The following is a 22,550-nucleotide window of genomic DNA, read 5'->3' on the forward strand; positions in this document are numbered from 1 at the left end:
TATCTCCTCCAGGACCCACCCCCACCCCACACTGAGAAAATAAATCACTGTTGTTTAAATCACCCAGTCTATCGTATTTTGCTATAGTAGCCTGAGCTGACCAAAACAGTTCTCCACACTTAGAAATGGTCCTGGTAAATGCAGCTAATCAATATTTTTTTGAGTGAATTGAATGAATGAGTCATTCACTGGCATGCTTATGAATGCATTACTCCCTCCACAGTGTGATTGTCATGGAGCAGGTTGGGAGAAGGGAGGAACTCTTGCAAGCACGGAATTCCTGGATGCTTAGGGAGAATGGGAGGGTGCCGTGGTCACAAAATTGGAAGAAAGCTGAAAAGGCTGAAAGGCTGAAAATGCTAAACTGCTCAAATCTCCTCTGTCTTTTTTAAAAAAAATCATTTGGCTAGGCTGGCTCTGAAATTGGGGATGGTTCTTGGTTGATTATGTGGTGTGTGTGTGTGTGTGTGTGTGTAAAGGCCCTTCTTAACATTAGATAGGACTATCTGAATCTAAGTGAATTTAGGCACAATCTAGATATTGCTCTTCATAGAGAAATAATACTCTAAGCTGGCAATGAAATTCCTCAAGTAAACAACAGATAAAGGGAAGGAGAGGGACACGGTGTAACAACAATTGGAATAATTGGAATTCTTGTATCACTCATGGCACTTACAGTGAAAGTACTTTCTAAATTGTCTTCTACTACAAGCAACATAGGTACATTATATAAAAAGATCCTAAAATATTGTTAAAAAGAAATTTTCCCAGAAAATGTAAGATAAAAGTTACTAAATTCTATTAAGCTTGCAAGTTAAATCCAAATCATTCATTGACTCATAATCAAGAACAGTCATGCTGCCTGACAACTGAAAAATTCAAACTGTCTTCATCAAGTCCTGGGTGGGAAGCCAGGAAATGGGATCTGAGATCACAGGCTTTGTGAGAGTCAGGGTCTTTGGCTTGATTCTTGGTCACAAATCATGCATTTTTTTCCTTGGAGAGATAGTGGGAAAGAAAAGTCTGTTTAAAAACATGTTAAAGAATACTGATTCCATTTGGCTTCTTGTTAATGTGTACCCTTGCAGACTTGGGTAAAACTTGATCATGTTAAAAGCCATTGTACTTAAAAAGATTCATGACTAGAGTGTTAGGACAATTCTATGGCCTTGAGGGTCCCATTGCAGTAAGAGGAGTCTGACTGAGAAGAGGATAGCGCTGTCCTTTGATGCCCAGTAACCTGCATGCCCAGCACTTTGCTGGCTGGGCCATTGGTAGGAAATGCGGTACATGCACTTCAATCTGTAAGAGATCATGGTCCAAAGAGATCATAGATTTATTTTGCCACCTGGCCCAGATGGTGATAGAAATCAGGACAATGGTTGCCTAGAGGGGTTGGGAGTTTATTAGAATGGGACACAAAGGGAAATTTCTGGGGTGATGGAAATACTCTATACTTTCATTGGGATGATTGTTACATGGACATATCCATCTGTCAAATTCATCAAATGGTATGCTTTCGATACATGTATTTCATTGTATATAAATTTTGCTTCAAAAAACAAAAACTCAAGGTCAGGTGAGAAAAGTCTAGGAGCTAATCAAAAACCCTTAAAATAAGTGACCAAACTATTTATGAAAATGAGCAGAAACTTAAAGGGAAATTCTTCGTTATTTTTCCACATTAGAGGAAAATTGATGGTATCAGATAAATGCTCAAAAATAAGCTTCCAAACAGAGCATTTATAATCAGTACAATAAGAAGTTTGAACACAGCCAAACCTTCACGTCTCAGAGTGAAGGAACCATTTCTAGTAGTATAAGCTATTATGGAGATAGTTCCACATTTATTTTCTTTCATGTTTCTTTTGGAAGAATAATGTTTTTGTAAATGTAAAACACTTTTAATGGATCTAGAGAAGAAGCTATGTTTGGTCATAGTATTATCTGCTTATGAACTAAAAATTCAGAGCTCTCTTGTGAATCATGCTGCCAAGAATTGCAGACTTAAGCCTCGAGATTGTATGAATTTAAATTTTGACTTTATGGCCTCAGTTGGCATGAAGATACAAAGATAATCTTCTAGCAAAAACAGTTTTGAAAATGGTAGGATGGACCGGGCACGATGGCTCATGCCTATAATCCCAGCACTTTGGGAGGCTGAGGTGAGCGGATCACCTGTGGTCAGGAGTTCAGGACCAGCCTGGCCAACATGGTGAAATCCTGTCTCAACTAAACATACAAAAAAATTAGCTGGGTGTGGTGGCAGACACCTGTAATCCCAGCTACTTCGGGAGGCTGAGGCAGGAGAATCACTTGAACCTGGGAGGCAGAGATTGCAGTGAGCCAAGATCGCGCCAGTGTACTCCAGCCTGGGTGACAAAAGTGAAACTCTGTCTCAAAAAAAAAAAAAAAAATGGTAGAATGTCACATGGAAAGTTAACTTTTAGAGATAGTAATCCAGACACCTATAATATTACATTGTCCTTTTAAGTATCTATATCAATAAATTAACCAACATTTGATGACTTAACATGGCCAGGGGCACTGCTAGGTGCTCATAATTCCCAAATAATTCTAGCCAGACCTTGTCCTCAAGGAGCTTATGAGCAGCGTGAGGGGATAAAAAAACAGATAAATAACTCTAATTCAGGAAGAATTTGATAAATGCATGATAACTACTACTAGAATTCAGAGGAGAGGAAATTTTCTTTGAATAGAGACTAAAGGAAGGAATAATGAATGTGGTAGCATTTGGGCTGGACCTATGAAAAGAGGCATGCTTTCCCCTGACAAGCCAAGAAAGTGGGGATTTAAGGTAGAAGAAAAGAAAAGCCTTGAGTTCTTGGAGTATTAAAACTTTGCTTGGCTGAAGCATAGGTTACAGTCGGAGGAAATGGACTAAGAAGGATTGTTATGGGCAGAGAGGAAACCCTGAACTCATGGGGGAAGCTATGATTTGGGTTAAAGGCAGAGCTAGGTCATGTCAAGATAGATCCTGCAGCAGTAAAAAAAATCCAAGAAAGTAAACAGGTCACAGGGTTTAGGATGAAGTCCGGGAGGAAAGGGTAGAGAGGTCCTTAGGAGGCTCTTAGGACAGGTAAGGTAATAGGTCTCAAAGGGAGTGGCAGAAATGCAGTGGAAAAAGAGAGATTGTAAAGCTAGAAGGCTCAGGAGTTGCCCCGTGATTAGGTTTGGAAGGCAAGGGAAAATCAGCCCTTGAAGAAGACAGTGAGATTTTAATCTGGGTGACTGGAGAGACAGTAATGCTGGGCACAGACAGAGGGAAGTTGAGAGGAACACCATGTTTGAGAATGGTGACTCATATTTAAACAAGTCAGCAATGCCCAGCAGACTGCTGGAAACATGGGGCTGGAAATACATTCAACGGTGGAGCCAGATCAATCTTTACCCTTCTTCACCTGAGAGAGCCAGTAAGTCATGGCTGGAGTGTGTGTGTCCAGCATGAGAGGGTAGGGAAGGAAGCAGAGAGAACTGGGAGCCCAAGAGTGAAGTTTTTGCCAAAGGCACAAGAGGAAAGTCGGCGTAGCACAGTATACTTTCCCACCCATGCTCACCAAGCCCAGGGATAAGGCTCACCAAGACGAGTTTGGAAGAGAATGCTGGGAAGAAAGTGGTTAAGAAAACTGCCTTTATTGAACTTCTTGGGCTAACTTTGATTGTAAGTCTCCGAACAATCAAAGCCTATGAGAAGACAGCCAACCTTCTTATTCTTCCTATGTCAATAGTGAACAATTGCAGATCCCCTTTCCTTTCTTTCTCCTTTCCCCTGTTCCTCTCTCCTCCCTCCCTGAATACTCTTGCTTTTTTTTGGGACTGGTCTAGAGCATGGGTGGCCATTGTTGACCGACAGGAGGGACCACTGTCACCAACAAAGGGTAACAGACTCTCTTTTCAATATTTATTTATATCCAATATTTATTTTCAATACTGACTATGGAGAGAGCTCTCCTGTGCTCAAACACTGCAATATTGGGGGTCTTTCAAAGCACAAAAGCATGTATTTGCATGATGGCATCAGTAACATTTTTATGACTTTCTATTTCTTTTTTGTACTGGTCTCAGGAGCCACTCATAAATCTCTCAGTAACTGCATAGTGTCCCAGGGCCAGAGACCGGCCACTCCTGGCATTGTGATTAGAGTCATTTAATATCCAAGGTGGTGACTAATGTCTGGCAACAAAGGCTCCATTGGGTGTCATGTGTCCTGGGACCCTGAGCGTGGGCACTCTAGGAGCACCTCAGTATTGCGTGTTAGTACTATGGCCGAGAGAATAGTTGAGAAAGTGGTCAAGAGGTGGATCCACGTGAACGCCACTGAGAAATGAGAGACCTCTCTCCCGATCACGGTCAGTGCAACTCGAAATCCTAAAATCAGTTTAAAACAAAGGTATCTACCTTTATCTTATGTTCATATCCTAGGCTTTTAATAATACGTATTTTTCACTTGTTTACAGAAAGCAGTCAACTGAGCTATTCGTGGAAAGGTTTGTGGGTTTGGTTAACGAAGTGGAGGAGTATTACATTTCAGCTGGAAACACATCCCTAGAATGCCAAAACATTTATTCCGAAGTCTGGTTTCCTGGTGCAATCGGAGGCATGGCAATGCCTCTGTTCAGAGACTGGGGGCTAGGGCCAGTAAGGCATTTGATCCACATGTATCCCAGAAGGCTTTTATTGTTAAATTATATTCTTTCGGAAAAACCACCCATGTCCTATTTCATAAACTTGATATCCATACACTTTTGACTGGCATTCTATTTTAGCCGTAAGACTATGATTCACAGCAAGCCTGTTTTTCCTCTTGCTTGGGGTGGCAGCAGAAAGCATAGGGCACTTTCCAGCCTCCAAGGGTAGGGGCAAGGGGGCTGGGGTTTCTCCTCCCCAGTACAGCTTTCTCTGGCTGTGCCACGCTGCTCCCTGTGTGCAGACAGCAAGTCTCCCCTCACTCCCCACTGCCATTCATCCAGCGCTGTGCAGTAGCCCAGCTGCGTGTCTGCCGGGAGGGGCTGCCAAGTGCCCTGCCTACTGGCTGCTTCCCGAATCCCTGCCATTCCACGCACAAACACATCCACACACGCTCTCTGCCTAGTTCACACACTGAGCCACTCGCACATGCGAGCACATTCCTTCCTTCCTTCTCACTCTCTCGGCCCTTGACTTCTACAAGCCCATGGAACATTTCTGGAAAGACGCTCTTGATCCAGCAGGGTAGGCTTGTTTTGATTTCTCTCTCTGTAGCTTTAGCATTTTGAGAAAGCAACTTACCTTTCTGGAAAGTGTCTGTATCCTAGCAGGGAGATGAGGATTGCTGTTCTCCGTGGGGGTATGTGTGTCTCCTTTTTCTTTCAGGACTTGTAGGATTCTTTGTGCCATTTGCATATAATTTGGCAGGTTCAGATGTTTTAAGAGCCCTATGAAGTGCTTTTTGCATGTGTTTTAAAAAGGCATTTGAAAATTGAAAGTGTGATTTATGGAAATTAAATCATCTGTAAAAAATTGCTTTGGAAAGTAATGATTGCTGGACATAAAGGGAAATATCTGCGATGCACCTAATGTGTTTTTAACCCTTTATTTGCTGACAATCTATAGTCATTAATGCTAAACTCTATTTTGGCTTCAGCTACATTTGCATATTGTCCAACAATGGTCTGTTTTTGTAAGAATTAGACAAAATGTATACTTGATATAAAATATTCAAAAATGTAACTCTTAGTAACAGTAAGCTTGGCATTTAGACAGACCATGAACACTTTGTCAGATACTCTGTCGGGTGTTTGGGATAGCAATTAAAACAAAGTACTGATAGTTGTATCAGAGTCTGTTAGGCTGCAGCAAAGGAAGTTTATTAAAAAGTATAAACTATCCAAGATTATAGATGCATGATATACTTCACCTATTTTTTGTCTCCTTAATATGTATACATGTACATATATGTGTGTGTGTATGTGTGTGTGTGTGCTGAACTTTTAATTCAGTTAAAAACTTTTTTCTATTTGTTTTTCATCTGGATATTTGTTTCTGCATATCCTAGCCCAAGTGAACCGAGAAGATCGAGTTGTAGGACCAAAGGATAGACATGCAGAAATGCATTTTAAAAATCTGTTAGCTGGACCAGACCGACAATATAACATAATGGCCAAAGCTTTGGTTCCTGACCTGAGGTTATGTTTGGTATGAAAAGGTCACATTTTATATTCAGTTTTCTGAAGTTTTGGTTGCATAACCAACCTGTGGAAGGCATGAACACCCATGTGCGCCCTAACCAAAGGTTTTTCTGAATCATCCTTCACATGAGAATTCCTAATGGGACCAAGTACAGTACTATGGTCCAACATAAACACACAAGTCAGGCTGAGAGAATCTCAGAAGGTTGTGGAAGGGTCCACTTTGGGAGCATTTTGCAGAGGAAGAAACTGAGGTCCTGGCAGGTTGCATTCTCCTGATGGCAAAATGCAGCTCTTCCTATATGTATACCCTGAATCTCCGCCCCCTTCCCCTCAGATGCCCCCTGTCAGTTCCCCCAGCTGCTAAATATAGCTGTCTGTGGCTGGCTGCCTATGCAACCGCACACCCCATTCTATCTGCCCTATCTCAGTTACAGTGTAGTCCTCCCCAGGGTCATCCTATGTACACACTACGTATTTCTAGCCAACGAGGAGGGGGAATCAAACAGAAAGAGAGACAAACAGAGATATATCGGAGTCTGGCACGGGGCACATAAGGCAGCACATTAGAGAAAGCTGGCCCCTGGATTCGTCTTTCGCGTTTATTTTAAGCCCAGTCTTCCCTGGGCCACCTTTAGCAGATCCTCGTGCGCCCCCGCCCCCTGGCCGTGAAACTCAGCCTCTATCCAGCAGCGACGACAAGTAAAGTAAAGTTCAGGGAAGCTGCTCTTTGGGATCGCTCCAAATCGAGTTGTGCCTGGAGTGATGTTTAAGCCAATGTCAGGGCAAGGCAACAGTCCCTGGCCGTCCTCCAGCACCTTTGTAATGCATATGAGCTCGGGAGACCAGTACTTAAAGTTGGAGGCCTGGGAGCCCGGGAGCTGGCGGAGGGCGTTAGTCCTGGGACTGCACTTGCTCCCGTCGGGTCGCCCGGCTCCACCGGACCCACAGGCTCCCGGGGCAGGGCCGGGGCCAGAGCTCGCGTCTCAGCGGGACATGTGCTGCGTCGCCTCTAACCTCGGGCTGTGCTCTTTTTCCAGGTGGCCCGCCGGCTTCTGAGCCTTCTGCCCTGCGGGGACACGGTCTGCACCCTGCCCGCGGCCACGGACATGACCATGACCCTCCACACCAAAGCATCCGGGATGGCTCTACTGCATCAGATCCAAGGGAACGAGCTGGAGCCCCTGAACCGTCCGCAGCTCAAGATCCCCCTGGAGCGGCCCCTGGGCGAGGTGTACGTGGACAGCAGCAAGCCCGCCGTGTACAACTACCCCGAGGGCGCCGCCTACGAGTTCAGCGCCGCGGCCGCCGCCAACGCGCAGGTCTACGGTCAGACCGGCCTCCCCTACGGCCCCGGGTCTGAGGCTGCGGCGTTCGGCTCCAGCGGCCTGGGGGGTTTCCCCCCACTCAACAGCGTGTCTCCGAGCCCGCTGATGCTACTGCACCCGCCGCCGCAGCTGTCGCCTTTCCTGCAGCCCCACGGCCAGCAGGTGCCCTACTACCTGGAGAACGAGCCCAGCGGCTACACGGTGCGCGAGGCCGGCCCGCCGGCATTCTACAGGTACCCGCGCCCGCGCCTCCCGTCGGGGTGGCCGCCGCGCCCGGCGGGAGGGAGGGAGGCAGGGAGGGAGAAGGGGGAGCCGAAGGAGCCGCGGGAGCCGCGGGACGCGCGACCCGAGGGTGCGCGCAGGGAGCCCGGGGCGCGCGGCCCAGCCCGGGGGTTCTGCGTGCAGCCCGCGTTGCGTTCAGAGTCGAGTTCTCTCGCGGGGCAGCTGAAAAAAACGTGCTCTCCACCCACTTACCGTCCGTGCGAGAGGCAGACCCGAAAGCCCCGGGCTTCCTAACAAAACACACGTTGGAAAACCAGACAAAGCAGCAGTTATTTGTGGGGGAAAACACCTCCAGGCAAATAAACACGGGGCGCTTTGAGTCACTTGGGAAGGTCTCGCTCTTGGCATTTAAAGTTGGGGGTGTTTGGAGTTAGCAGAGCTCAGCAGAGTTTTATTTATCCTTTTAATGTTTTTGTTTAACGTGCTCCCCAAATTTCCTTTCATCTAGACTATTTGATTGGAAATATGTCAGCTATGATGATGACTTTCTGGGAAGCGATTCCTGTCACCCGCTTTCCCCTCCTCCCCACCCCACGTCCTGGGGCTTTAGAGAGCGATTGGGAGTTGAATGGATCTGATTTCGGAGTTAGCTGGCTGAGTCCGCGCTGGAGCGGATTGCTGGCATGTGACTTCTGACAGCCGGAAATTTGTAGGTGTCCCGCGAGTTTAAAACAAGCCATATGGAAGCACAAGTGCTTAAAAATAATCTCCTGCCAGCGCAGTGACGAGCCTGTCCCACCCGGGGAGAATGCCCCGGAGTGGCGTGCGGGTCAGCCGGGGTCTGCGCCTCGCAGCCACTGTGGAAGGAGCGCGACCGGTCCAGGACACAAGAGACCACTTTGTGACTTCAATGGCGAAGGTTGTGTGTCCTCATTTTAATTTTTTTCCCGACAAGATTTGTTCTTTCTCCCTCTCCTCTCGCACCCATTTTCTCTTGCCCAGTTTCTCCTTTTTTTTTTTTTTTTTTTCCTGATGGGCCTGCAGAGGGATTAGGTGGGCGCTTCTGGTGAACACCTGCCTAGGTGGCCACAGGACAGGTGTACCCCGGACTGGGTTTGGAAGCTTCAGGGCGCCACATGGCTGGGTGCTAAATTAGGCATTTCCCAACTGTACACTGGTATCCGGACTGGTGTCCCTATATCTTTCTGCCTTGTAAGCCGTGGACCAGTTTTTGTTCAGTATTCTGTTTCCGGGGATATTTACAGCAGAAGGAAGGTGGACTAAGGTGCAGTTTGGCCCCAGAGGATACTGAAGGGCAGATTCTGGGGGTATTCAGCGTGCATCTTCAGCCGCCTTAGAGAAATTTAGAGCATCCCACAGCCACGCAGATCCAAGCTGTCTTTACTTAAAAGACAAACAATGAACAAAACTTTTAAAAGTTGGCATATTTCAAATTAATTTTACTTGTTTTAATTTAGGGTTAAAACAGAGAAAAAGGATTTCTTCTGCCCACCTTTTTTTTTTTAAAATGGAAGAACAAAGTACAGCGATTAAGTCTAATTCCACACAACATTTAAAACTGCTTGATGTGAAGGAAGGCACTGGGATGATGTGAATTCCATAACCTTATGATGGACTCCAGAAACCATTTTCTTCCCTATTTAATTTTCAGTTCTTTTATTGCAAATTAATGCTGCTGAATTTCAATGGGCACTAATGAGACTGCTCCTTGGTAGATTATTTACTGCCTTGCTAATAATTACAAAGTGAACCTGGTCAAATACAGAGGGGATCGCATCTTATTCAAAATTGTTCATCATCCCAGTGATAAGTAGTATCAGTGTAATATGCCCTATTTTACACTTTTGCATTACATGATATTCAAACACTCTTAGAATAATAAAAAAGAGACAAGGAACTTAAAAATTAAAAAAAAACTTGCACAAATGGGACTCTGTGTGGAAATTCAGTTTTAGAATGATTTTTCCTGTGTTTTATTTCCTGGATTATCTTTCTTCTTTTGTTAGAATTCTACCTGTTATTATCCAGCAAGGAAAAGAAGCATCTATGCAAGTTCTTCATATGGACAGATGTTATTTAGTATTTTTCCCCTCTCAGTTTTTCTGCTTAAATGACTCTGGGTATAAAGGAAAGGATTGATTGGGCTCTTTTAGGAAACTTTAAGTTTCTTAAGTAGTTCTCAAAAGTTTTGAGGCTGAAAGCAGTGTTTTCAAACTGCTTGTCATGACCCAGAGGGTCATGAAATCAGTTTAGTTAGTCTAGAATATTTTTTAAAAGGAATAAAATGGAAAGGAATATACTAGAAAATATCAGGGTGCATGGTATTTCGTTAAGGATAAGTTTTGTTTCCTGAAAATCTGTTTTAATTATACGTGCTTCTGTGTGCTGATTGTGATGTAAAATGTATTTCTCACTGTGGATTGAATTCAAAGAAAAAATTAGAAAGCTAATGGCCTAAAATATTAAATGTTCAGTAGAAAACAAAAAATTCAGGCAAGTGGCTGGTTGTTTTTACCTATACAAATCAAAAGGCTATTTTGATTGTCTTCATTTTCCCCTTATAAATTAGGTTGGTGTCTTTAGTCAGTTAGGCTAAGTTTTACTGTCTGATTCTTAACTTTTCTATTGTAGAATGGTGCTGTCATGTGGACTGTCCTCCCGAGTGTCCCACTGGATGTTCAGAGAATTTATGTGAAGGTCACATCATTTAGCATTGAGATGCTGTGGTTACCTTCTTCCATTTCTTCCATAATATGCAGCCACATCTATGTGTGAAGAAATGTAATAGATAAAATTTCTCTGGGCACATAATAATGTGAGAAAGATTGTCACATGTCCCAGCAAATTGTTATTAATATAAATTTGTTACTTGGCAAGCTGAGATTTTGCAAGATATTACTCAAAATTTCACGATGAAGGAAACAGGGAGTCATCTTATCCTGGGTTCCTTTTTTGGATTTCAAACAACTTAGGAACTTTGAATAATACTAAAGATGAAGCTTAACTATATCAACTATCCTTTTTAAAGTTCAAATTAGGAATTTAATGCTGCATGCTTATTTCAGTTTTATTACTCAGTATTCTTAAAAGTTAGACATCTCTCACTTCTCCAAAAAACTTGGCGAATGTATAAACCTTTTGCATCAAAATCAATGCCCTGCTAATTTGTATCCTGGCCGTCTGCATATTTTGGATGACTAATTTTTCCACTGGTAATCATTTAAAACTCTTTCTCAACTTTGAATAGAGACTGATCTCCAAAGTGAGATTTAAGTGACTAAGTTTCAAGTTTCCGATACATTTTTCCTTTTACTTAGATAACATTTCAGCCCCCTTCCTTTCTGATCTTACTTTTTTATTAATTTAAATTGTTACTGATTACCTGACACTTTGTGCTGGTCTAAGAATAGTCCAAAGAGTCACACATTCCCTGGTGAATGAGCATATTTTCGGATGAAAACGGAATCACATCTTCAATCCCCATTTCATTTTCACCTCCTCCATGTGGCTTGTACCTGTTTGGAAGAAAGCTCCTGAAGGATAATTGCCACTTATTCTAATCTTCTTTCTCACACTCATTTAATTTGGATCCCTAGCTATAGTTGTTATTTACTTTTGTGATTACACTTAGGCTATGACATTCATAATTTGGGAAAATTCTCAGGTTTGAGAATTTTGGGTTCTTATAATTTTAAGGATATGTAAGACAGGTGTAAGAAACTGCCAAGGGGAGGAACCATAGATACCAGGAAAAACTAGAAAAGATGCCAGACTTACCATTAATGAATGATGAGACAATAGTAACTTTGTTAAGCGAGATTGTATATGTGAAAGTGGTATAGAAACTAAACAAACATTAGGTGTTTTTATTATTTTACTCACATGTTAATATTTGTTTTGGCGCTTTCATAGGCTAAAAAGCAGGGAAATAATAGATTTAAGTGGTCAGGAATTTTGTTATAAATATAGAATGATGATTATATGAAATCTTTTCCTGTGAAAGTGAAATTTAAGTAAAATCTTTACACCATCTGCAACATTTGTCTGTAGCCTGGCTTACCAGGTTATCATAAAGAACATTTATTTTACAGACACATTTAAAAAAATGTCAAAACCCTGATTATGTGTAAACAATTTTACATAAGGAAATATATGAATTTTAATTATATTTTTCTAAAATCCGTACTCAGCATGAAATTAATACATCTTAACCACTCCCTGTGGCTTCATTATTATTTTTAATGTAACTTTAGAAGAACCCAGTAGAGAGAGCAGCGTGCTAAGTGCGTTTCTTTCTTTTCCAGACAACTTTGAATGGAGAGGAGCAAATTAGTCTTTTGGTTTAATTCTGTCTCAGTTTGCTTATCTAAAAAAAGGAAAACAGAGTGGCTACACTTGTTTAGAACCAAATGCATACTCCAGAGAAAGATGCTCTATTAATCCAAAAAATGCAGCCACTTGAAACCAGCCAAAGCGAAAGTGTAAGAGACTTCATGGAAAGGAGGCAGGTCACCAAAGTTATGGAGGGGTTTTATATTTTAAACTCCACCGATGAATTGACGTGTAATGTCACTTACAAAAAAAAAAAAAGTATGTCTGAGCTGTTCGCTACTTCATCTCTAAAATATGCTCATACTGATCTCCGAAATCCCAGGATTTAAGTGGGCTGGAGGTTACGGGAAGCACCTTTATAATATCCTTAATCTTATGAGGAAAGAAACCGTAATTGCTGAATTCTCTGCCTTGGGTAATATCAGGAGGGACTCTGAAGAAATTTTTGCATTAATCAACAATGTTTTAAATTATGCGTATGTTTTTAGATCACCTCAAAAAATATAGGAAGCGTAGAATGACAACTATTCTGGTCTCAACTGACAAAATTTTATGTAGTTTAATAAAGTAATAATTTCAAGAAACGTGGGCAAATAAGAAAGAGTATGACTTTCTTACAACCCACTTGTAAGTGATATGGTGGTGGTAATGATCCATGATTTTGATGATGACGATGATGATGGAAATGAAGTTTCTGTCTCAGTTTGTGTAGGTGGTATTTCTGGATGCCTCCTATGGACCCTGGAGATGTTCCTCCTATACAGAAATCCAATCCTTTAAATCTACTTGGCTCATTGTTGTAGAATTCTGATTTAATAGTCTGAAAATTTTAATAATGATATTACCAATAATATTAGAAACTTATTAAGTACCTATAATTGCTACACAAAAAATTTAAAAGAACCCAAAATTCCAAGCAAGACTGAAAATTTTTTGTCTCTCCTCTGAACTATTTAGAGGGACAAATTAGTTTGTTCTTATAACATCTACTTTAAATAAAGTGTCATCTTTAATAAGATAGTAGACTTCTTTGTTTCGTAATGTTCTATTTTTTGGAGATCCTATGAATTACACTTGGGAAAATTATAAAAGTTCACTCAAAGTTAATAAAATCCAGTAAGTAATGTTCAGAACTAGACATTTCCAGATAAGCCCTTGAAAAGCTCAGGTGGGTTCTTTTTGAGAGTTCCCCAAATGTTGTCAACCCCAGGAGGAATGGAAGACCTCTGCAGTTTTATTATTCAGATGCTCATCTCCAGCTCAGAAGCCGTAGAACTGGCCGGGCCCTAAGGTCCATGCTCCTTGGTTCCAGTTCCGTCTTCCATCCTTCGGTCCCAGGCTCCTTCTGCCTGTTCCTAAACAGTGGCAAGTTAGGGGCCCCAGCAGCCAACTAGTGCATACCTGGCACTACTTCATGGGCAGTTTTCTTGGCTCCTTGACTTGTTGGGCAGCTTGGGATTTCTTTTACGGCCCTGAAAGCAAAAGACAATGTTCTCTTTTAGTTTCCTGCAATTAAATGATGTTAGAAATAATCATCTTTGCATTGGCGTACTTCCTCTTTCTTCTGCAGGTCTTTTAGAATTTTGAGTCCATTCTCATATTTTCTTGTTTCATTCGCTTTATTTTCTAATACATAGAAGTTTAAACTCCCTTTAAAGAGTTTTTGGCCTCTTTTACCCTATTAAGCTTTCTTTTTTCTTTTCTGTTTTAGTTGTTCCATCTGTGTATTCTCAGATATTTTTCTTTCACCTTTTCTGGTTTATTTCTTTATTGACCTGTCTCATCTGTTATTTTAATGAAATTTGGAACAGGGCTAAACAGAGTTCCTACCTCAGCCAGTATAAGAATATGCTGTAATAACTCAGAGGGGTATTAACTAGATTAAAAGTTTCAAAAAGTGATGTTTTTCTTGTCTCTGAGGATAGAAGCTTCAACAAAATAAAGAAGAAATTTTCAATTAGTAGAATTTCTTTGAAAGTTTGTTCATTCATTCATTTGGCTACCTTATTCCAAATTGAGTCATTCATTGAGGGCTTAGACTATATAAAGTGTGGTTTTGTTTTCCCAGCAGTTCATGCAACAGCATTGCACCTAGCAGCTGGGAAGTCTTATAGCGTGAGTAGGTGAGATTCTAATACCAGAATCTCCTGCATGTGTAAACTAACAGTGTAGTCTTGACTGTTGTCTCCCAGTAAACTTGGTTTCAGGAGTTTTAGATCCATGTGAACGTGTACAAGGCATTTTTGCTAACTGTAACTTCCCACTTAATCAACGAAAACAAAAACACTCATTTCTGAACATTCAGTGCATTCATGATTAATCTTACTTACACCACAAAGGTATTTTTCAATGGTGATTTTGCAGGGGTGGGCTAACAGTTTCGAAAGCAACATTGTCAGAAACATAGTTGATTTTAAAGGTTCTTTCTGGTGACTTTGACTTCTGCTTTTTTAGAAGACCTTACACAGAGTTGTATTTATTTCTCCTGGAATATTTCAAGCAATTCAGAGTGAAAGGGTATACATTCCAATTTGCGTATGAGATAAAATTTAGTTACATTGAGAAGCTATTTTCTTTAGTTACAGGGAAAAAATTGTAGGGCTTTCGGAAGCCTCTTTGATTTCTAATAGGAGGAATCCCTGAGCACTGGTCCAAACAGAAACTGTGTCTTCTTCATTGCTGTACTTCCCTCAAGCTCTTAGCAAAGTGCATGGCACACGAAAGCCCGGAGAAGCTGTTGGTTGAAAGAATGGATGGTAGTGGGCAGGAAGCATCAGGGACATGGTTTGCTTCAGTCTATTGGCTGGGAGAAAGGCCATTTAGGAAGGGATCCTTAGATGCCACTGGAAGAATGTGGGAAGTTTGTGAATCTCTCTTTCTCAGGAACAAGAGTAGAAAGAGGACTCCACACAGCATTCCAAGTACAGTCGGCCCTCATTATTCACGGATTCTGTATTTGCAGATTCGCTGACTTACTGACGTTTATTTGTAACCTTCGAGTCAATACTCACGGTGCTTTCTCAGTCCTTTGCAGACACGTGTGGAATGTCAAAAAAATTTATCTGACGTATATGTTCCCAGCTGAGGCTGAGCAAGGCTCACTTCTCCTTGCAGCTTTCAGACTATAAACAAGTGTCCCTCTTGCGATCTACTTCGTGTTACGATTTTGCATTTTCATAATCCCTGTTGATGATTTTGCTGTTTAAAATGGCCTCTAAGCATAGTCCTGGAGTACTGTCTAGGGATTCTAAGTGCAGCAAGGCTCTGACGTGTCTTAAGAGAAAATACGTGTTTGATAAGCTTTGTTCAGGCATGAGTGACAGTGCTGTTGGCCATGAGTTCAATGATGGTGAATCAACAGGATATGTTAAATACAGTGTTTTTTAACAGAAAAACATATAAAACAAGGTTATGTATTAATGAGTTGGCAAAAATGCTGTAAACCAAAGGCTCCCAGGAAACTACCCTGTTTTCCTCTCAATGCAGTGGTTTGGTATTTGCTAATTCAGTGTTCGAGGCGACTTTATAGAACATGAGTACCATGAATAATGAGAATCGATTCTATATAATAGAGTGATGAAAGCACAGGTCTGGGAGCCAGCAGCTATATTTCTATTCTGGCATGACTCCTGTGTAGTTGTCATCACTGGCAAATTGCTTAACTGTGTGCCTCAGTTTCCTCATCTGTAAAAGCTACATCATTTGGATGATGTGAGGATTAAACAAATTCATAGATGTCTAGGGCTTATAACATTCCTGGCACATAGCAAGCCATTATTTTTTATTACTGCTTCGGAAGGGAATTGAGTACTATACCCTGAAGAAGGTGAGTATGGGAATTCTCTACGAGTCTGGAATGTCCCTATATTTGTTTATTTTGCCTTCAAGTGACTAACTTTAATACCCTATTGTGATTAGAAGTTAAACTTCTGCAACCAAAAGGAAGCAGGAAGCTAGTATTTCTTGAAGTGCTTATTACATGCCAGGTACTGTGCTACAAAAACAAAACAAAACAACTGTAAAAAAAACTTCAAATTTGGCTGCATGCAGCTGCTCATGCCTGTAATCCCAGCGCTGAGGATTGCTTGAGCCTAGGAGTTCCAGACCAGCCTGGGCAATGCAGTGAGACGCTGTCTCTACAAAAAAGCAAAAACAAAAACAAAGATACTCCAAATCAGTAAAAATTAATCAATCAATAAAAAGAGTGAGGGGCATTAAGTATTGTGGACTGAAGCAATCCCAGAGAGGGAATTAATTGAAGCTGAGGTAAGTAGCTTATGGAGAAGTTACGCTGTACAGAGGGCAAGGAAGGAATTGTTCTGTGATTTGGAAAAACGGGAACAGGGAGAAAGAAGGAGTTGGAAGCTTGTACTTAGGGAGCATCTGCAAGGACGTCTTTTTCACCTTGGTTGGAATATCCAAATCAAGGATTATTTCAGAATCACCCAGATGATTAAAAAACTACTGAGAGCCAGGCCGTATTTCAGCAGTTCTGACAATTGCTCTGGGTTGAACCTTGAGTCAGTAGTTAAGAAAAACAACAAACAAAACAAATTTGGGGGCTTTTCTCACTGATTTGCAGTTAAAGCTCATGTACTCTTCCTACAGCTTTAGATGGAGGATATTTCCAAGTCTTCAGGATGGAGACATGGAGGGAAGTGAGACTAGTGATGTGCCTCAAGGTTTTGCTGTGTTCTAACCACGAGGAGCACTATTCAGACCCAGGTCTGCTAGATTTCTAAGTCTTCATTTCCTTGGGCCTCTTGGATTTCAGAAGCAGAGGGTAAAAGGAGTGCTGGGGAGAAAGATCACAGTAGCTTTCAATTCTACTCCTCAGCTTTCCAAAATAAGTTTCAAGACTGGCCGTTGCATTTGATGTGGAATAAATACAAAGAAGGTAGATTGAAGAGTATGAAGATGCAGATTTTTGATACCAGATATGAAGATAACATTAGGAAGCAATCTAAAACGTGGACACAAATACACACCTGTGCCAGTTAGCCTGTATAATTCGATTTTTGTTAAGTGTTTAGATAACTGAAGGTAATTTAAGCCCTCATATCTTCCCTCATAGGGTTCTTTTTCCTTCTGGTTCATCAGAGAGTTGCCACCACTTCAGGCTGTTAGTGGTACACATAACCTCTAGCATTGTTGATACAACTATAAAATCCCAAATATCAGTACAATTGTTGATTGCATAAAATTTCCACCTGCATGATTGGAAAGTTCTATAAGTTTGAATCCTTGAACCAGTCTTAAATGTGGAGGAGGACTCAATTAAAGCTCTCCTTGTGTCCTCTCTCTGACGTATTTGCAAAATCCTTTCCATAAATAGAATACTGTTTTTAATGCTTCCCCAGTCCAATTTTGCACTGTAGAAGATGAATTTATGGATGAGGAAAGTGGCATTCAGGCACTCCAGCTTGGTATATAAGCCCATGGTGTCTGGTCCTCAGTCCTCAAGCCCGCTCATTTCCTCACGTGAACTCAGAATAAGCAGCTGAAAGCAAGTCTTCAAAATCTCAGAGATATGTATAAATGCAAGTGTTTGGGTGAGAAGTGAACGTGGGTCTCTAGTGCCCACACTACTTGACTAACAGGTTTTGGGCTCCACACAATGAGGGATTATTAACCCCTGTCCCAGGGCTCTCTGGGTCTTGGTTCTTTGTGTTTGATGCTCAGCAATTGTGATCAATGAAACCAATGTTGCTTTTCTGTCAAGAGTCCAACCCTTTTCTAAGAAGCCTGTGTTTGATATTAGGGAATAGCTAGCAAAGTTATCAAGTAACTTGTAGAATCATTCTTTTGCTAGAGTTCTTAGATTGAATGACTGTAGTTGACAACAGTGCAGTACTGGTCATTTTCTAGAACATCTTAAAAACACTGATGAGAAGTTTCCTCTCAGATATCTGTCATGTCATTCTTGCCTTTCTCTACACAGGGTCAGTTTTCTCTTATTGCTGTTAGGAGTTCCTCACTGGTTTTTCAGCTTTTGAGCTTTCAAACTCTAATTAATCATAAGCTACTAGAGTGTACTACCTAAAGTGTATATGTACACATATATATATATACACACACACATATATATACCTGATATACATATATATATATAACATATATATATATACATATATCATATATACTCCCCAACCTGATCTGGTTCTTCCTCTGCATGAAAGACCTCAGGCCAGTCAGAGAAAACATGTGTATTCCATGGTGTGGTAATCAAGCCCTTGTACTTTGATTCCAATCAATCTCCTACCATTACCACAAGAAGCTTTTGTTGAAAGAGCCATGTTTAAATGGCATGTTCCTACTTCTGTTCTTCATAGTGATCTTCATCTGTACCATGTACCCTTCTTTCTTCTTGTTCCATCTCTGTTAGGCTGATTCTACCCAGAAGTCAAGGTTCAGCTCAAATGCTATCCCTACCAGGTGAATTTTCCACCTGGCATTTGTTCAGTGTGCATTATGTGCATACAGCACCTTTTCCCGGTACTTTTACTGTAATCACCAGAGAATTCCTTTCATTTTAGTTGTGAATAGAGTTGTCTTCCCTCTCTATGGAATAGATTTTATTAATATATAGAGCAGCGGTCCCCAGCCTCTGGACCATGGACTCGTACTGGTTTGGGGCCTGTTAGGAACTGGGCTGCACAGCAGGAGGTGAGCGGTGGGCATGCAAGTGAAGCTTCATCTGTATTTACAGCTGCTCCCCATCGCTTCCATTACTGCCTGAGCTCCGCCTTCTGTCAGATCAGTGGTAGCATTAGATTTTCATAGGAATGCGAACCCTATTGTGAACTGCGCATGTGAGGGATCTGGGTTCTTCTTATGAGAATCTAATTCCTGATGATCTGTCATTGTGTCCCATCACCCCCAGATGGGACTGTCTAGTTGCAGGAAAACAAGTTCAAGGCTCTCATTGATTCTACATTATGGTGAGTTGCATAATTATTTCATTTTATATTACAGTGTAATACTAATAGAAATAAAGTGCACTATAAATATGATGCACTTGAATCATCCCAAAACCATCCCCAGTTCCGTCTGTGGAAAAATTGTCTTCCATGAAACCGGTCATGGAACAGGTGCCAAAAAGGTTGGGGACAACTCTTATAAAGCATATTAGAGTAATTTCACAGATTTACTAATTCATTTATCATATTCATTCACTCAGCAAGCATTACTGGATGTTGATCATGTACTGGCTTTTGTGGTAGGTACAGAGATTGGGAACATTGTCTTCAAGGAGTTTATGGTTGAGTGAGGGAGATGACAAGTGGATAGACAATGAAAAAACAGTAGAATAAGAATTGTGATAGAAAAGAGACAGCCAGGAGCATTGAGGAGAGGCACTTAACCAGATGGAGGATCTTGGTCCATTGATATGGAGGTCAAAATGGTTTAATAGAGCAAGTGACCCTTTCAACTGATTTTTTTAAGAATGAGGATTTAGCCAGACAAAGAAGGGCAGGTGAGGTTGTGAAGAGGAACTGAGTGGTAGTCTTCAGAGCTCCAGCCCAGTTCCTTGGAGAGAATAAATGCTTACTAACTTACAGAGCTGAATATTGAATTAATAAAATAGGGGTAAATTGTTAAGAATCAGAGAAATAACTTGAAGAACACTGATAGCTAGTGTTTTTCAAACACAATGTACCAGGTGCCTTGCCGAAAACCTTAATGATCATCTTGTTTAAACCTTACATTTCTCATAAGAGGCTGGTACTATTGTTATTCTCATTTTATGGGATGCAGAAACTAAGACTTGGAGAGGGGAAGTGACTTGCCCAAGGTCTTACAACCAGTACTGGAGAATTAGGGATTCTAGATCTAGAATTTGGACTCTGGAGCTTAAGCTTTTAACCAATGACATTATGCAGAGAAATTGACAGGATTTTTCTGTTGCTGATCAATTTACTTGGCAGTTGGTTTGTTAATTCCTTGTCTTTATTTTAGTTGTGACAATGCTTTCATCTTAGACTGTGTCTCGAGGCTGCTTCTTTTATTTTTATGGGAAATAGCTATTTTTATGATCCTTGCTAAAAGCATGTTTAAACAGTTTTCCATTAAGTAGGGGGATGTTTTTCCTTCTGATATCAGGAGCCAATAAATGAAATTCTACAAAGACTAGATGATAGCAACCTTAGGAATTTCTTTGCATGTGAAACCCATCTGAGAACTTAAAATCTGGGTAAAATTATAGTGTAATTTGGTGCAATCCTCCCTTTGCACAAATAACATCATAAAATCACAGTATTGTCATCTAGGAGGTGCCTCAGACATGATGGAATCCTACCTTTTATATTTTCCAGGTGAAGAAATCAAAGTCCAGAAAGGTGAAGGAACTTCCCCCAAGGTTTCCCAGCTGGTAGAGACAGAACCAGGACTAGATCCTCTGTTCTGACTCCTGACCACTACCTCACACCTAATAGATGGAGGCATGGCCAGTTCCTGTTCACGGAGGGCATCAGACCATGCCATACTCATTGTTACTGTTCTAGCATTTATAGTAGAAGCTCAAGCAAAGCAGGATGGCAGAATACCTAATTCTGGTCACTACAACATTATAATGATGGCTAAAGTGAATGCCCCAGCCATGCCTGTCTAGACAGGCCATCTGTTTAATTGGTATATGGTTCATGTGAGAATTTTTAACCTCTGTGTGTCAAATCAGTGTTAGTTCTCTAGTGATGACTTATTTCCTATAGTTCCATTTAGATTATTTACTGTCAATTTAATAACCATACCTTGTTTACTTTGGTACTGAAGATTCCCTTTTCTTCTTTTTTTCTGTTTCCAGGGCTTAAAGGTTAGGAGTGACCTTGCCAGACTTCCCTGGAGACTTACACTGTCTCCTTTCAGATTTCTGAAGCAGTTGGGTGCTATTTTTAGTCCACTATCACCAATGTGAAAATTGAACTTGCATTATTTCATTATAGATATTTCACTTTAGTATTGACAGAATTAAAAAAATAATTTGATCTGTGCTTGATCTAGCAGCCAGGTTATGACAGACATTTTTAGTTACCTGGTCCACATGTTGAAAAACATGTGTCTTCTCTGAGACTAATGACTAAGCCCGATGTTGGTTATATACTGTTTACTATTAAATTTTCCCCTTGTAGTTTAATATTGTTCCAGGAAATGAAATGAAAGTTTAATAAGAATGGCAATTGATGGACCCATATGTCGGAAGTATAACTAATGTCCCTGTTACATGTGTTAAAGAAAGGCATGGCTGGTGGGTTGTAACTGTACTACACCAAGATGATATGACACAACTTATTCTGTAGAGATATATATTTATCAGGATAGAATTCATAACTAAACAAAACTATAGCATTTTTTTCACTTGGATTTTTTTTAAATGAGTCAAAGAACTGCTAGAATTGTCAGTTAAAAAATTGTAAAAGGAGATATGAAAAAATCTTACAATTCACAATGCTGTAAGGAGATAATGTAGGAATTAATATGTTCTTGATATCAATATTTTATGACTTTTATACATGTAGAAGCAAAACAATTTGAGGTAGGTGAAGTTAGTATGGACTTCTTGAGATTGTCCTTCATATTTCCTTTCGGTGAAAAATTGAAGGCCAAAATGTATTTTCTTCTGGTTTTGAAAATACTATCAAGATCGTTGCAGCAAAATGAGTTCCTCTAAGGAGCTGAAAACAAAGCTCACTCCCCTCGTGATACTCTGAGAGGCTTTGCTCAGCATCCTGCATTCTGGTGATTCCCTGGAGACAGATGATGCTAAACACAGGAAGATTAGGTCAATGGTAACTTTTTCTAAGTCAATATGTCTTCTCCTTGGAAGATGATCATTTTAAATCTTCCCGAAGTCCAAGCTAAACCTTTCTAATTGAATCTCCATGAAGGAGAGCCCCAGCAGGTGGAGAGGAAGTGAGAAAGAGAAATGAAAGCTGCACGCCCCATGATGCTGTGCCAAGGAGTTCTTAAAGGTGAGGGAGTTTCTTTTTGGTAACCTAAGCTGCGTGAATCAGAAGGTTCATTAGCTTTTTTCTTTTTCTTTTTTGTAAACTCCTACATAATTTTAGTAAACAGGAACAGTAACCTAATGTGATATCCCACTGGCCCAAGACTTAGTGCATCTTCAAAGTTGCTTAATTATGTCCAAAACAGACTTTTGTCTCTTGATGAGAAAAGCATGGTTAAACATGTGATGATTTCCTATTGTCCTGAGCTCAGATCTGTAATTGCGGCCAGATTCGTGCATCTCTGCTGCCTTCTCTTAGAAGAATCATATGTAGGCTTGTCAGATAAAACATAGGATGCCCAGGTAAACTGGAATTTCAGTTAAATAACAAATAACATTTTAGCTTGTCCCATGCAATATTATCTAAAATATTATTTGTTGTTTATCTGAAATTCAAATTTAATTGAATATCCTGTATTTTTGTTGGTTACATCTGGCAGCCCTAGCCATGCTGCC

The 22,550-nt window shown here is 40.9% G+C and overlaps 1 protein-coding gene across 2 annotated transcripts in view; it reads left to right on the forward strand.

Moving 5' to 3' along the window:
* ESR1 (estrogen receptor 1) overlaps positions 1-22,550 on the forward strand; it is a 411,090-nt gene that overhangs the window by 109,915 nt on the left and 278,625 nt on the right. For both annotated transcript variants that reach the window (XM_055267514.2, XM_055267503.2), the window contains exon 3: positions 7,229-7,749. In XM_055267514.2, the coding sequence (XP_055123489.1) occupies positions 7,298-7,749 (452 nt within the window). In that variant the 5' untranslated portion in view covers positions 7,229-7,297. The remainder of the gene's footprint in view (positions 1-7,228; positions 7,750-22,550) is intronic.

The sequence above is a fragment of the Symphalangus syndactylus genome, chromosome 2 (genome assembly GCF_028878055.3).
Source record: "Symphalangus syndactylus isolate Jambi chromosome 2, NHGRI_mSymSyn1-v2.1_pri, whole genome shotgun sequence".
Lineage (NCBI taxonomy): Eukaryota > Metazoa > Chordata > Mammalia > Primates > Hylobatidae > Symphalangus > Symphalangus syndactylus.